The sequence below is a fragment of the Macaca thibetana genome, chromosome 16 (genome assembly GCF_024542745.1).
Source record: "Macaca thibetana thibetana isolate TM-01 chromosome 16, ASM2454274v1, whole genome shotgun sequence".
Classification (NCBI taxonomy): domain Eukaryota; kingdom Metazoa; phylum Chordata; class Mammalia; order Primates; family Cercopithecidae; genus Macaca; species Macaca thibetana.
The window spans coordinates 32,453,403-32,465,663 of record NC_065593.1 but is presented as its reverse complement, the minus strand read 5'-3'; the positions used below and the strand labels follow the sequence as shown (position 1 = coordinate 32,465,663).

Sequence of the window (12,261 nt, the reverse complement as noted above, 5' to 3'; positions counted from 1 at the left end):
CCCATCAGTGCTGTGCTGCCCACCTCTGGCCCCGAGGTGCGGGGACGCGCAGCACCATCCCTAGGCGGAGCTCCCGCGGGAGGCGCGGCAGGAGGGAAGCGCCACCGCGGTCCCCTCTCGCCTGGGAGGGCAGCCTGGTTTCTCCCCGCGGCCATCTTAAAGCCACCACCTCTGTGCCTCTCGCCACCTGCCTTCAGGGTTCCAGCAGCAGGGGGCCACCATCTGCTCTGGCGAAGGAGCTGAAGCTCACCCACCCAACTTCTCTGGGCTGGCTGCCGCTGGGGAGCTGCTCCGGGTGAGGCACTTGGGGAAGCATTACCCGTGGAGAGCCAGGACAGGCATTGCCAGGGCTGGGACTTGAGGGTGGACGGCATCTGAGGAGAGGCAAGGGGGAACTTGGTTTTCCTAAACTCTTGAAACTCCTCAAGTGAGCAGACGTTTGGGACAATTGGAAGGTGTCATCCCTTGCCCATCTTCTGCTGTGCCTAATCGCCCGCCACTTTGCAGCCCTTGGAGGGCAGGCAGAGGGACTGTGGACTGGGTGTCCCTCTGCCTTCTCCAGAGAAGGCTGTTATGTTGGGGAACTGCTCACCCTTATTCTCCTCTCCCTGTTCCTCTCATCTGCTCTCATCTCTATAGCAGTCAAAGGTTGAATCTCCTTGCCACAGTCCACTCTCCATCTCCATCCCTACCCCATCAAGAAGCCCTTCCCCCACCAACTCAAGACACTGGAATGTGGGTAGGGAGAGGCCCCCAGAGGGAGTATTTGAGAATTTGCTCCCCCGACCCTTGCCTCAGCTGCTCTCAGTTGCATCTTAATTCCTAGAATTATTCCTTCTTCCCTCCATTCTTGGAGTCCTCTTTCTACCTTCAGTATAAGGTCAGGCAAGCATTTTGGGGGGCCCTGGGATGTGTGTGACAGTAGAGCGGTCTTGATTCCTTGCTAAAATGGCTTCCCAAGTCAGTAGGGACCAGGACAGAGAAGGGAGAGTAAGTAAACAGGTCTATGGCATTTTCTGCCGAGTGTGTGCCCAGCACAGTCCCCAAACTGGCCAGCAGTGTCCTGTTTGCATGACAGCCTAGAGGTGGTCTCTGCACTGACTCACCTCCCTTTCTCTTTTCTTCCTTCTCTTTACCTTGAAGGCCAGGTTTCTAAGCATTATAAGTACCCAACATAGCAAGGGAATAGGATTGCAGGAGGTAGTTTCTTAAACGTGGGGTGGGAGAAACATTTTTGTCCTTTAAAGCCCCATGGCACCTTGCCAAGGACCAAGGAACACACTTTTGCTTGGGAGGCCCAGACGCAGGCACAAGACTGCAAGTACAGAAGAAAACAAAAAACTGTTCTCCTAGGCTAAGTTCTCTTATGGATGGTAAAAAGCAGTTTTCTTCTCCTGAGTCCCCTGCCTAGCCTGTCATTCTTTTCTTTCCATGTCTGAGGGGGTTTACCCTCAGATAGGTTCTCCTCCTCTGCAGCCCTGGTTGTCTTCATTCTTCAAGAGCCACTTTACAGGGACATGGAACAGGCTCCACTAAAGTGGTGTCCTCTTACTGCTCTTAACCCTGAGGACATATGATGATTGTGAAAGTCAGAGATCCTCTCTTCCCTTGGTTTCCATGGGAGACGGTGGAGAGCTGGGGGTTCCCCAGTTGTTCAGCTGTGGGATCCAACTGGCCTGGGCTGTACCCAAGGGGCACTGCCACAGTGCACCACTAACATCTCTTTTCTGGATCCTTTTGAGGCAGATTCTGTTTAGAGGGGTCTAGGTCTCTACAAGCAACCTCCAACAGATACCATAAGAATAGACCACTTTGTAGTAACACTTATCATCCCTTATTGCAGTTTCTGTTTACATGTTTGTCTACCCTGCTAGGCTGATCACCGTGGGGAGAGAATCCAACTTATCTTGTATCTTATCTAGCAGTGCCTGCCACATAGTGGGCAGTCAGGGAATGCTTGAAAGAAAGAGGATGTAAAGCGATTGTGTCTTTCCGTGTGCCGGGTGCAATTACATTTATACTATTAAGTCTTTATATTTTGAGTCTGCCTCTCTAATGGTAGACCTGCATTTTTCTGCATTTCTGCACCTGCTTAAGGTGTCTGAGCATGCCCTCATCTCTGAACAGCAAAGATAATCAATACCGAGGGGTATGCAGTGGAGTAATCCACACCCCACCCCCTTTTCCTTGCTCAGGCAAGGATACTTGGAGACGCTACAGAAACTATCTTTAACCACAGCGATTCCTAAGTATTTCCATTAATAGACGCCAGTAGTCCGCCACACACTTACATGTGCACATCCCCGACATAGGATTCCCAAATCCTGGCCGCTGAAGGGCGGGAGGCGTGCGTCCGGCCTCAGACTACTCTAAATTGCGAAATGCCAAACCTGTTTTGGTTCCCAGTCTCTGCGCGCCCAAGTGCGCACCTGCGGTTTGAGCAGCTTAAGCTTTACTCCCTCCTTCTTTCCAAATTAGCCACTGTGGGCACGGCTAAGCTACGCTTTATTCCTAAGCGAATCTCGCACAAATCTCGAGGCATATTTTGTACAAGGGTACACTGGCCGCGCGCATCACAATCCCATCTCAGCTACAGAAGCGGTTACGTGCCCTGGCGTGCTTCCGCACCGCCCAGTCCCGCGCACGCGCACACGCGCCCGCACGGCTCCAATCCCTTCAACCTTCCGCGCGCTTCCGCCTTCATCCTAGCAACGCCCGCAGTGACGCGCAGGCCCCGCCCCCTCCCGCGCGCCTCCCGGAAGTTGCCGGTCCCGAGCTGTGGGGTGGCCTCCGCGCGGACTCTGGTGGTGTCGGGGAATCGGATCTGGGCGAGAGGACCCGACCGGGAGGGAGCGTCGGGGCCGGGGTTTGGGCCGCACATTTAAGGGCGCGAAGCGGAGTGGACCGAGAGCTGGTGACGATGGCGGGGCCGCAGCCCCTGGCGCTGCAACTGGAACAGTTGTTGAACCCGCGACCGAGCGAGGCGGACCCTGAGGCGGACCCCGAGGAGGGTGAGGCCAGACTGGGGCAGGCCACGTGCGGAGCGGTGGGCCAGGCCCTGTGGGGTCCGGGGGCGGCGTGGGAGGGGCGTGCGCGAGGCCGCCGGGCCTGCGTTCTTTCGCGTGGCGCAGAGGAATGTCGCCTCCCGCAAGGGTAGTCCCGGGCTCGGGAGGAGGGCTTCGGCTTCTTTTCACACGCACTCGAAACTTAGTGCTCGGCCGGATGGGCGGAACAGATCGAGGGCTCAGGCAGAGAGGAGCTGGTCTTCGGGTTTACTTGCTCCAGGGCTGTTGGAGGGAGCCAGAGAGTCTGCTAGCAAGTTGGAAGTTAGCTTTGAGGATGCCCTTTCTGGTATTGCGTTAGAAAGGGGGAGAAGAAAGTCGCGTGTTTTTAACTCTGGTTGCCCTTAAAAACTAAGTTGGAGACTGATGGAAGGATTTTCTGGTGCTGTTTAAGCCTCTTGAAGTCTCAAGACACTTGTTCAGTGGCTGACGACTGAGACTGCTGTTCTGTAAGCTGATGTTCAGAGTCTAGCTGGGAGTAATCCTGCTTTAGACTTGAGTCAGAAGTGTGAGAAAGGGAGAATAAGGAGGGATAAATGCGAGTGCTGAGCCATGTCTTAGGAAGATCAGTTGAAGGAACCCGGGGCTGTTTAGCCAGAATAAACAAAGAAAACTCCCCAAAGAATGGGACAAAGTGAGGGGAGAATGTGATGGCTGATTTAAGATATTAGAGCGACTGTCACGCATTGAAGAGGAATTCAACTAGTTTGATAGGATCCAAGTCATAGAGATAGATCCCACTAGTAGATGCCGGGAGTCATCTCTCCATTTAGAAACAGCAATAAGACAGTGTTCTACTTCGGGAGAGAATGAATTTTCTATTCCTGGAAGTTGGTGGGGATTTTGTAGAGGACGTTCAAGTGTGAGATGAATGGGTCGACCTGGGTTCCCATTAAAATTTCTGCTAACTTGGAGATTCTGTTTCCTTTTCCCCCTCCCCCAACAGCCACTGCTGCCAGAGTGATTGACAGGTTTGATGAAGGGGAAGATGGGGAAGGTGATTTCCTAGCAGTGGGTAGCATTAGAAAACTGGCATCAGCCTCCCTCTTGGACACAGACAAAAGGTATTGCGGCAGAACCACCTCTAGAAAAGCATGGAATGAAGACCATTGGGAGCAGACTCTGCCAGGATCGTCTGGTGAGTAGACGTTTTTGCATGGAACTCTTTCTTCCCTAATTTTTTTAGGGTTAAAATCCTCCCGCCACCCTCCATGATCTCTGCAAGACTAGTCTGCATACCCCTACCGGTTATCCTTTCTTTTTTTTTTTTTTTTGAGACAGAGTTTCACTCTTGTTGCCAGTGCGATGGCGCAATCTCGGCCCACTGCAACCTCCACCTCAGGAGTTCAAGCGAGTCCCCTGCCTCAGCCTCCCAAGTAGCTGGGTTTACAGGCATGCACCACCACGCCCGGCTAATTTTGTATTTTCAGTAGAGACAGGGTTTGTCCGTGTTGGTCAGGCACCCATACCTGTTATCTTAGGAGAGACCATTGATTTGGTATTAGAAAGGGTCTTAGAGGTTACTTCATTTCACTTCATAAGGAATCTAAAGCCCAGAGTGATTCAGTTGCTATACTCCTTATGTTCAGACTAATGGCCCACCCTACAATGGAGTGACAGAGAAGGCAGTGCATATTGGCTATTGGAGAGGGTTATGAGCTGAAAAATCATTGTGTCTGATGAGCATGTTACCCTTGAATTGCGACCCCTGTCTTTTGGTTTTTCAGGTCTTGCATTGAAGCACTGTGTAATATTAGTTATTTGTGAAACTCATTTTTTGTCATTCTAAAAAGTCACATAATCCTTCTCTTCCCTGCAAAAGAGTTAGCAGTCCGTGCGCTTATAGTTTTAAAGAACTGTCTAAGTTTCTTAGAGTGGAAGAAGGGGCTAGATATGGTGATTATTGAGAGAATGTCATTTGTTTTCCGTTAGAAAGGTCAGGGGCATCATGTTGAGAATCCACAGATAATATAAAAGGAACTATCATTTAGGTTATGATAGCTATGATTTAGTCCTTGATGTAGTTCTGGGAGCTCCTGATAAGCTCATTTCATATTTGCCTAGAGACTGATAAAGGGACCAATCATGAGACAAATATGATAATATTTATTGAGTTCTCACCATGCGTCAGGCACTGAGTTTAGCTCTATAATTTAAGTTCTAAGAGCCTGGGACTCAGTAAGTCCTCAAAAAAAAATGTTATAGCATCACCTGGAATGAGACAGATTTTTATAAAAAATTATCACCATTATCACTACATGTATCACCTAATATAATCCTCCCAATCGCCCAGAAAGTTATTACTACTTAGCCCTATTTTACAGATAAGGAAATTGAGGGGAAAGTTGGTTACATAACTTTGCTTAAGGTCATATAGTTAGTAAGCGGAAGAAACAGGATTCAAATGAAGGCCGTCTGATTCCAAGATGTACACTGTAGTAAACTGTATGAATGTTTCTTAATCTGAGAAATGGCGTACATTCAAAGAATTTAAATAATTTCTGTTTACTGTTTTGGCACTTAGTTTCTGTATTTATATTTTTGGCAGCTTTGTGTCTTAAGTTTATATATACCTCTTTAAAGAAGCGCTGAAGACCCATCACGCTTTCCTAAAATCTTTATTTTATTAAAGAAAGTTTTGGGAAATTGGTCTATCTTAGAATCATACTTGAAACACATGGGGCTTTTATGTTCTACCGTGGAACAGATTGGATAAACTGTAAAAACCTCTAAGTATCACATGATACTCTAAGCATAAGTAAAACCAGGAGCCTTAACTAGCACTCTATCTACTATAGGATCAAGTTCAGAGTCCTCATGAAAGACAAGACCCTTCCTGATGTGGTCCCTGAGCAACTTTCTAGTCTCATCTCCCATCACTTCTTTGTGCATCCTGCACTCCAGTGCGGTTTCCTGTTTTTCTTCTCTCTTCATTCCCTTATGCTTCATAAGTAAAATTATAATGTCTCCTTCTCCACATGAAACCATCCCCCACCTTTCCAGGAGAGTTAGGTGGTTGTATCTCCATACACGGTGTACTAATGACGTTGTAATATAATTATTGGCGTGCATATCTACCCCTCCCACCGGACCATGAACTCCTCCCTGCAGGTATTAAATTCTCTTTGTCTTTCCTTAGCCCCTGGCTCATAGTGAGTGCTTAGTAAGTATTTAGTAAATAGGGCACACGGGTGTGATAGATTGTACATTTTTTCAGATCAGGTTTGGGAAAACTGGTAATTCTCTAACACCAGTTGAAATCTTAATGTTCTTCAAGGGCCAGACCAAATGCTAGCTCTTCCTTAGAGCTTAACTTAAATTCACTTGCCCCACAGTTAAAATTTCTCACTCTCTGGGTTATTGAAATTTTGTCAAAGCACTTCTGATTCTTCCTTGAGTTGTAATTTTGTGAGTCTGTCCCACTAGCTCCTTTTGTTAGGGTAGGACCCATGTTCTATTCATCTTTGCTTCTCCCTTAGCCATTTTAGAGATTGTAGATATGTAATAAATATATTGTTGAATTGAGTACAGTAAGATATTTTACCCCCTGATGCCACAGTGCTTTAGTTGAAATGAATTCTATGGCTTGGTATTTTCTCCAGGTAACGCCCATTTTTCTCTTTCTTCCCTCTCTTCTTGTTTAGACGAGGAAATACCTGACGAGGAAGAGTCTGGAGATGAAGATTCAGAGGGACTGGATCTGGAGGAATCTGATGAGGATGACCTGGGTGCTGCTGAGGAACAGGAGTGTGGTGATCATAGGGAGAACAAGAGCAAGAAGAGCAGAAACCACTCTGCAAAAACACCGGGCTTCAGTGTCCAGAGCATCAGTGACTTTGAGAAGTTTACCGAGGGAATGGATGACCTTGGGAGCAGTGAGGAGGAGGAAGACGAAGAGAGTGGCATGGAAGAAGGGGATGACGAAGAAGACTTCCAAGGCGAGAGTGAGGAAGACAGGGTTGGAGATAGAAACAGTGAGGATGATGGTGTGGTGATGACCTTCTCCAGTGTCAAAGTTTCTGAGGAAGTGGAGAAAGGAAGAGCCGTAAAGAACCAGATAGGTTTGTACATGGTTTTGCTGATTGCCTGTTTTTCAAAGTATCTGCATTTGGTCTACTTTTCATTTGTTTGTTTTTGGCTATTCTCTCTTTCCTGTGTCCTTTCAATTAGTTTGTGACATGCCCCACTTACCTAGAGGCCTAAAGCCCTATTTTTGTATGCTTAGCCAGCCATTTCTGCACTGATCTGCTTAGCTGGTTCTGCTCTAGTACTTCCTGCAACTGGGGAAGATTGAAGAGAAGAGTGTTTTCTCCTCTCCTTGGGTTTTAGCGTTCCCACTCTGCTGTAGCAAATACTTGCTTCATGGATACTGAATTTATTTTTTATAATAGAGAATATTTGTTTCCATGGCATTAAAGTGCTAAAGCTGCAGTGCTTGGAAACTGGTGTGGTTTCCTGTTCTTCCCTGCCCCTGCCATCTCACCCCCAGAGCATCTTATTATTGAGGAATGGGATTCTGTTTTGTTCTTTTTCAGCACTGTGGGACCAGCTCTTGGAAGGAAGGATCAAACTACAAAAAGCTCTGTTGACCACCAACCAACTTCCTCAACCAGATGTTTTCCCATTGTTCAAGGACAAAGGTGGCCCAGAATTTTCCAGCGCCCTGAAAAATAGTAAGAATACTTATGTCCTGTTGGGATACTTAGAACCACTTTGTCAAATGAAGACAGATTTGACTGAAGTGGACTGGGAGCTTGAGCCATGTTTATTGTGCTTTCTTCTCATCTGCCCTTGCTCTCCCCTCTCTATCCCCCTTGGCTTTACAAGTTGCTTCTTTTTTTTTTCTTTTTTTGAGACAGAGTCTCGCTCTGTTGCTCAGTTTCAAGTACAATGGCGCTATCACAGCTTACTGCAGCCTTGGCCTCCTGGGCTCAAGCGATCCTCCCACCTCAGTGATCCTCACACCTTAGCCTCCCAAGTAGCGGGGACCACAGGCATGTACCACCATGCCTGTAGAGACAGAGTCTCACTGTGTTGTCCAGGCCGGTCTCAAACTCCTGGCCTTAAGCAACCCTCCCACCTTTGCCTCCCAAAGTGCTAGGATTACAGATGTGACCTACTGAGCCTGGCCCTGAGTTAATTCTTTAAAGCTGTTTGAAAACCCACTGATGTAGAAAGGGAGAAAAAGAATGTCTAACTCAGCTCATTAAACTTGGTTGTATCTGTGTTTAAAAGATGCTTCCTATGTTTGAGAGGTTTTTAGAACAATGTGCTAAGATGATGTTATTTATATCTTTCTTCAAGTGGCATAGAGTGAGGAAAGATGATACTGCTGAGGGAGGAACACATTTTAAAGGAGAATTACTCAGCTATAAATAATTCTAGAAGAGAAAAGGAATTGAGAGAGTATTTGGTTCCCAGTGTCTTCATATTACACATGAGAGGATTGAGACCCAGAATGACTGGCCCAAAGTTGCAGAGCTTATTTGTGTATGGCAGAGATGAAGCTCCAACTTTTCTACCTTATGATGCAGGAATCTTCCCTCTGCACCACACTGCTTCCTGTGTGCTGCTTGCCTGTGTACCCAGTGGCACTGAAGGACTGGGGCAGAGGGAGATTTAGGGTGAGTGCACTGTGTTTGGGATCTATATCTATCTATCTATCTATCTATCTATCTATCTATCTATCTATCTATCATCTGTCTGTCTGTCTGTCTATCTATATCTCTATCTATCTATTTTTTTTTTTTTTTAAAGAGAGACAGTTTGTGTTGCCCAGGCTGGTCTTGAACTCCTGGGCTCAAGCAATCCACCCGCCTTGGCCTCCCAAAGTTTTGGGATTATAGGCGTGAGCTTCTGCGCTCAGCTGGGATCAATATGTCTTACTTGCATGCTGAGACTTTGTGTTTTCATTTGCTCTTGAAAATTTATTTTTTTGGTTTCATGGAGTTAGAGTTGGAAGGGACCTGAGGAGGATATCTAATTTGGAACATTTCTCGTAGGTGAATATCTGATGTAATTAGGAATGGCTTCCTAGAGTCCAGTTTTTGGGTTTTGTGTCCTGCCACGCTTGAAGTCTGCTTCTTCCCTTGTGGGAAGTCTGGGCGGTCCTTCCAGGAACGTTGTGTAGCCTGTGAGGGTGAGGTGGGCCGTTTATATCCCCTCCCCTGTCTTTGCCTCCTTTCTCTCTCAAATAGATGACAGATTGATGGTTTTCAAGTTTTTTGAGATTTTTGGAGCACTTCCCTGCTATGTTTAGTGCCCTGGTACCCTAATTCCTGATATGCCTTTGGAATGAAACCTAGACTGCTCTAGGTTAAATATTTTAAATGTTTCACGATAAGGCCTTTTTCATTTTGTTACTCATTCTTTTTGCTTGAGCCTTTTTCATTTTAAAAAATTCATCTTAAAATACAGATATTTTAGGGGTTAGTCAGTATCCAGTATAATAGACACATATTCTTGGATACCATTTAATTTCTTTTTGTTATGAGACAGGGTCTTGCTCTGTTGCCCAGGCTGGAGTGCAGTAGTGTGATCACAGCTCATTGCAACCTTGAACTCCTGGGTTCAAGCGATCTTCCCGCCTCAGCCCCCTGAGTAGCTGGTACTACAGGCATGAGCCACCATGCCTGACTAATTTTTTCTTTTTTTATAGAAATAGGGTCTCACTATGTTGACCAGGCTGGTCTCAAAACTCCTGGTTTCAAATGATCCTTCTGTGTCAGCCTCCCCAAAATGCTGGGATTACAGGTGTGAGCCACCATACCCAGCCCATTTAGTGTCTTTAATCACTGCAATGTTATTTCACTTTTATTTTGTTCTGATCTTTTTACTCTTTTTTGTGCTTAACCAATTGCCTCTACCTCATTGATGAACCTCATTTAATCTGACAGCGTCTATTAGTCTGACAGGGTGGGTTGTGGTGGAGGAGGGAGAAGAAAGGAACTTTGGTATCACATATCCTAAGATGGGAGGGTAGGGAGTTTTCTAATAATGAGAATTTGTGTGCATTTGAAGAGTAGCTAATTTTTGTCTGTTTTGGTCTTCTTGTGGCAATATGACATAATATGTTGTATACTCCCCTGTTTTGATAAACAGAGTTTAAGAAAAAAATTCTTGGCCAGGTGCAGTGGCTCGCGCCTGTAATGCCAGCACTTTGGGAGGCTGAGGTGGGCTGATCACCTGAGGTCAGGAGTTCAAGACCAGCCTGGCCAACGTGGTGAAACCCCGTCTCTACTAAAAATACGAAAATTAGCCAAGTGTGATGGTGGGCGCCTGTAATCTCAGTTACTCGGGAGGCTGAGGCAAGAGAATTGCTTGAACCTGGGAGGCGGAGGCTATAGTGAGTCAAGATTGTGCCATTGCACTCTAGCCTCGGCGAAAAGAGCGAAACTCCGTCTCAAAAAAAAAAAAAAAATTCTTGGCCAGGTATGGTGGCTTACGCTTATAATCCCAGCACTTTGGGAGGCTGAGGCAGGCAGATCACTTGAGGTCAGCAGTTTGAGACCAGCCTAGCCAGCATGGTGAAATCCCATCTTTACTAAAAATACGAATATTAGCCAGGTATGGTGGTGTGCACTTGTAGTCCCAGCTACTTGGGAGGTTGAGGCAGGAGAATCACTTGAACCCGGGAGACAAAGGTTGTAGTGAGCTGAGATCATGCCATTGCACTCCAGTCTAAGTGACAAGAGTGAAACTCTGTCCCCGCCCCCCGCAAAAAAAAAAAGAGAGAGAGAAAATTCTTGGTCACATTACTCTGGATGACCAATTTATACTGTGCTATATAGCTGGTGTGGAACATAGGCTGAATTTATACTAACCCCAGAACAAACACTGGAACTTATTGTCTTTAATTAAATCTCTTTTCAATTTGCTTGGTCTTACAGAGTAGTTAAAGTCAGACTGGCTTGGTTTAGATTTCATCTCAGCAATGGATTAGCCGTGTGACCTTGGGCAAGTTACTTAACTTCACAGTAAAATGGGGATAATATGGTTGTGAGGATTAAAGGACATAATCAATAGAAAGCATTAGTACAGTGTCTGGCACACATCTCACCATGAATGTTAGGTACTAGTATTATCTTCTGCTCAAAGAGGCATTTGGCAGTATTCGACCATGTGAGCAATCACTCAATAGTTATCAGTGTGACTGAGCATCACTAGTCTTCAGTGTTTTTTACTTTTTTATTAGTATTTGGATTCTTTATATAATTTAATTGTTCTGGAAAGTGTTGTAGTTTACTAATACTTACAATGCAGTGTTGGCCTCTTATGACACTATGGAAAGATGGCTGCAGATTTCCTTATTGCCATACCCAGCTACTACCTCCTTGAAGCGTTTAACTTTTCCTTGAAATACTTTTCTTTGGTTTGGTGACACTACCTGTGCTGTTTGGGTTCTCCTACCTTTCTGATCTCTTCTCTGGCTCTTTTTGTATCCTCTCAACGTAAATTTCATTCCATTTAGAATGCCGTCCTCAGGTTGTGTTTTCTCAATATAGTCTCTCCTTGGCACTGTCACTTACTCGGATAGCCCTAACTATTGCCTCTAAAATGACAGACTTCCAGCTGTATTCTAGCCCCAGTAAACTGCTGAGTACCATGCCTTTGTAGCTTCAGCACCCTAAACTCTACTTTTCAGAAACTAAATGAATATCTCCTTCCTCTCCACACGCCACCCCAAACGTATAAACTTAGTCCCCAGTCACCTTGGTGTTACATGTTGGTAATTTAAACTTGAACTGTGGAAGTGATTTCAAAGACATTGTCTGATATTTTAGTGGCTGCATATGTGGTAAGTCATGGAGTAATCTTAACAAAATTAAGGGATTTTCTGTGCACAAAACCATTTCTCTAAGAAGGTTTGCTTTTTCTCTCTTTCTTTTTTCTCTTTTTTCCTTTTTTTTTTTGAGACGGAGTCTCACTCTGTCACCCAGGCTGGAGTGCAGTGGTGCGATCTCAACTCACTGCAGCCTCTGCCCCCCAGGTTCAAGCAATTCTTCTGTCTCTGCCTCCTGGGTAGCTGGGACTACAGGTGTGTGCCACCACACCCGGCTAATTTTTGTAATTTTTTTTTTAGTAGAGATGGGATTTCACCATATTGGCCAGGCTGGTCCTAAACTCCTGACCTCGTGATCTGCCTGCCTTGGCCTCCCAAAGTGCTGGGATTACAGTTATGAGCCACTGTGCCCGGCCT

The 12,261-nt window shown here is 46.0% G+C and overlaps 2 protein-coding genes across 2 annotated transcripts in view; both read left to right on the top strand.

Moving 5' to 3' along the window:
* Window positions 1–12,261, top strand: part of TADA2A (transcriptional adaptor 2A) — a 556,520-nt gene that overhangs the window by 9,810 nt on the left and 534,449 nt on the right. The gene's annotated exons all lie outside the window — the stretch shown is intronic.
* Window positions 2,676–12,261, top strand: part of AATF (apoptosis antagonizing transcription factor) — a 111,810-nt gene continuing 102,224 nt past the window's right edge. The window contains exons 1-4 of the mRNA XM_050764605.1: window positions 2,676–3,011; window positions 4,009–4,200; window positions 6,707–7,123; window positions 7,598–7,735. Of these exons, the coding sequence (XP_050620562.1) occupies window positions 2,921–3,011; window positions 4,009–4,200; window positions 6,707–7,123; window positions 7,598–7,735 (838 nt within the window). The 5' untranslated portion in view covers window positions 2,676–2,920. The remainder of the gene's footprint in view (window positions 3,012–4,008; window positions 4,201–6,706; window positions 7,124–7,597; window positions 7,736–12,261) is intronic.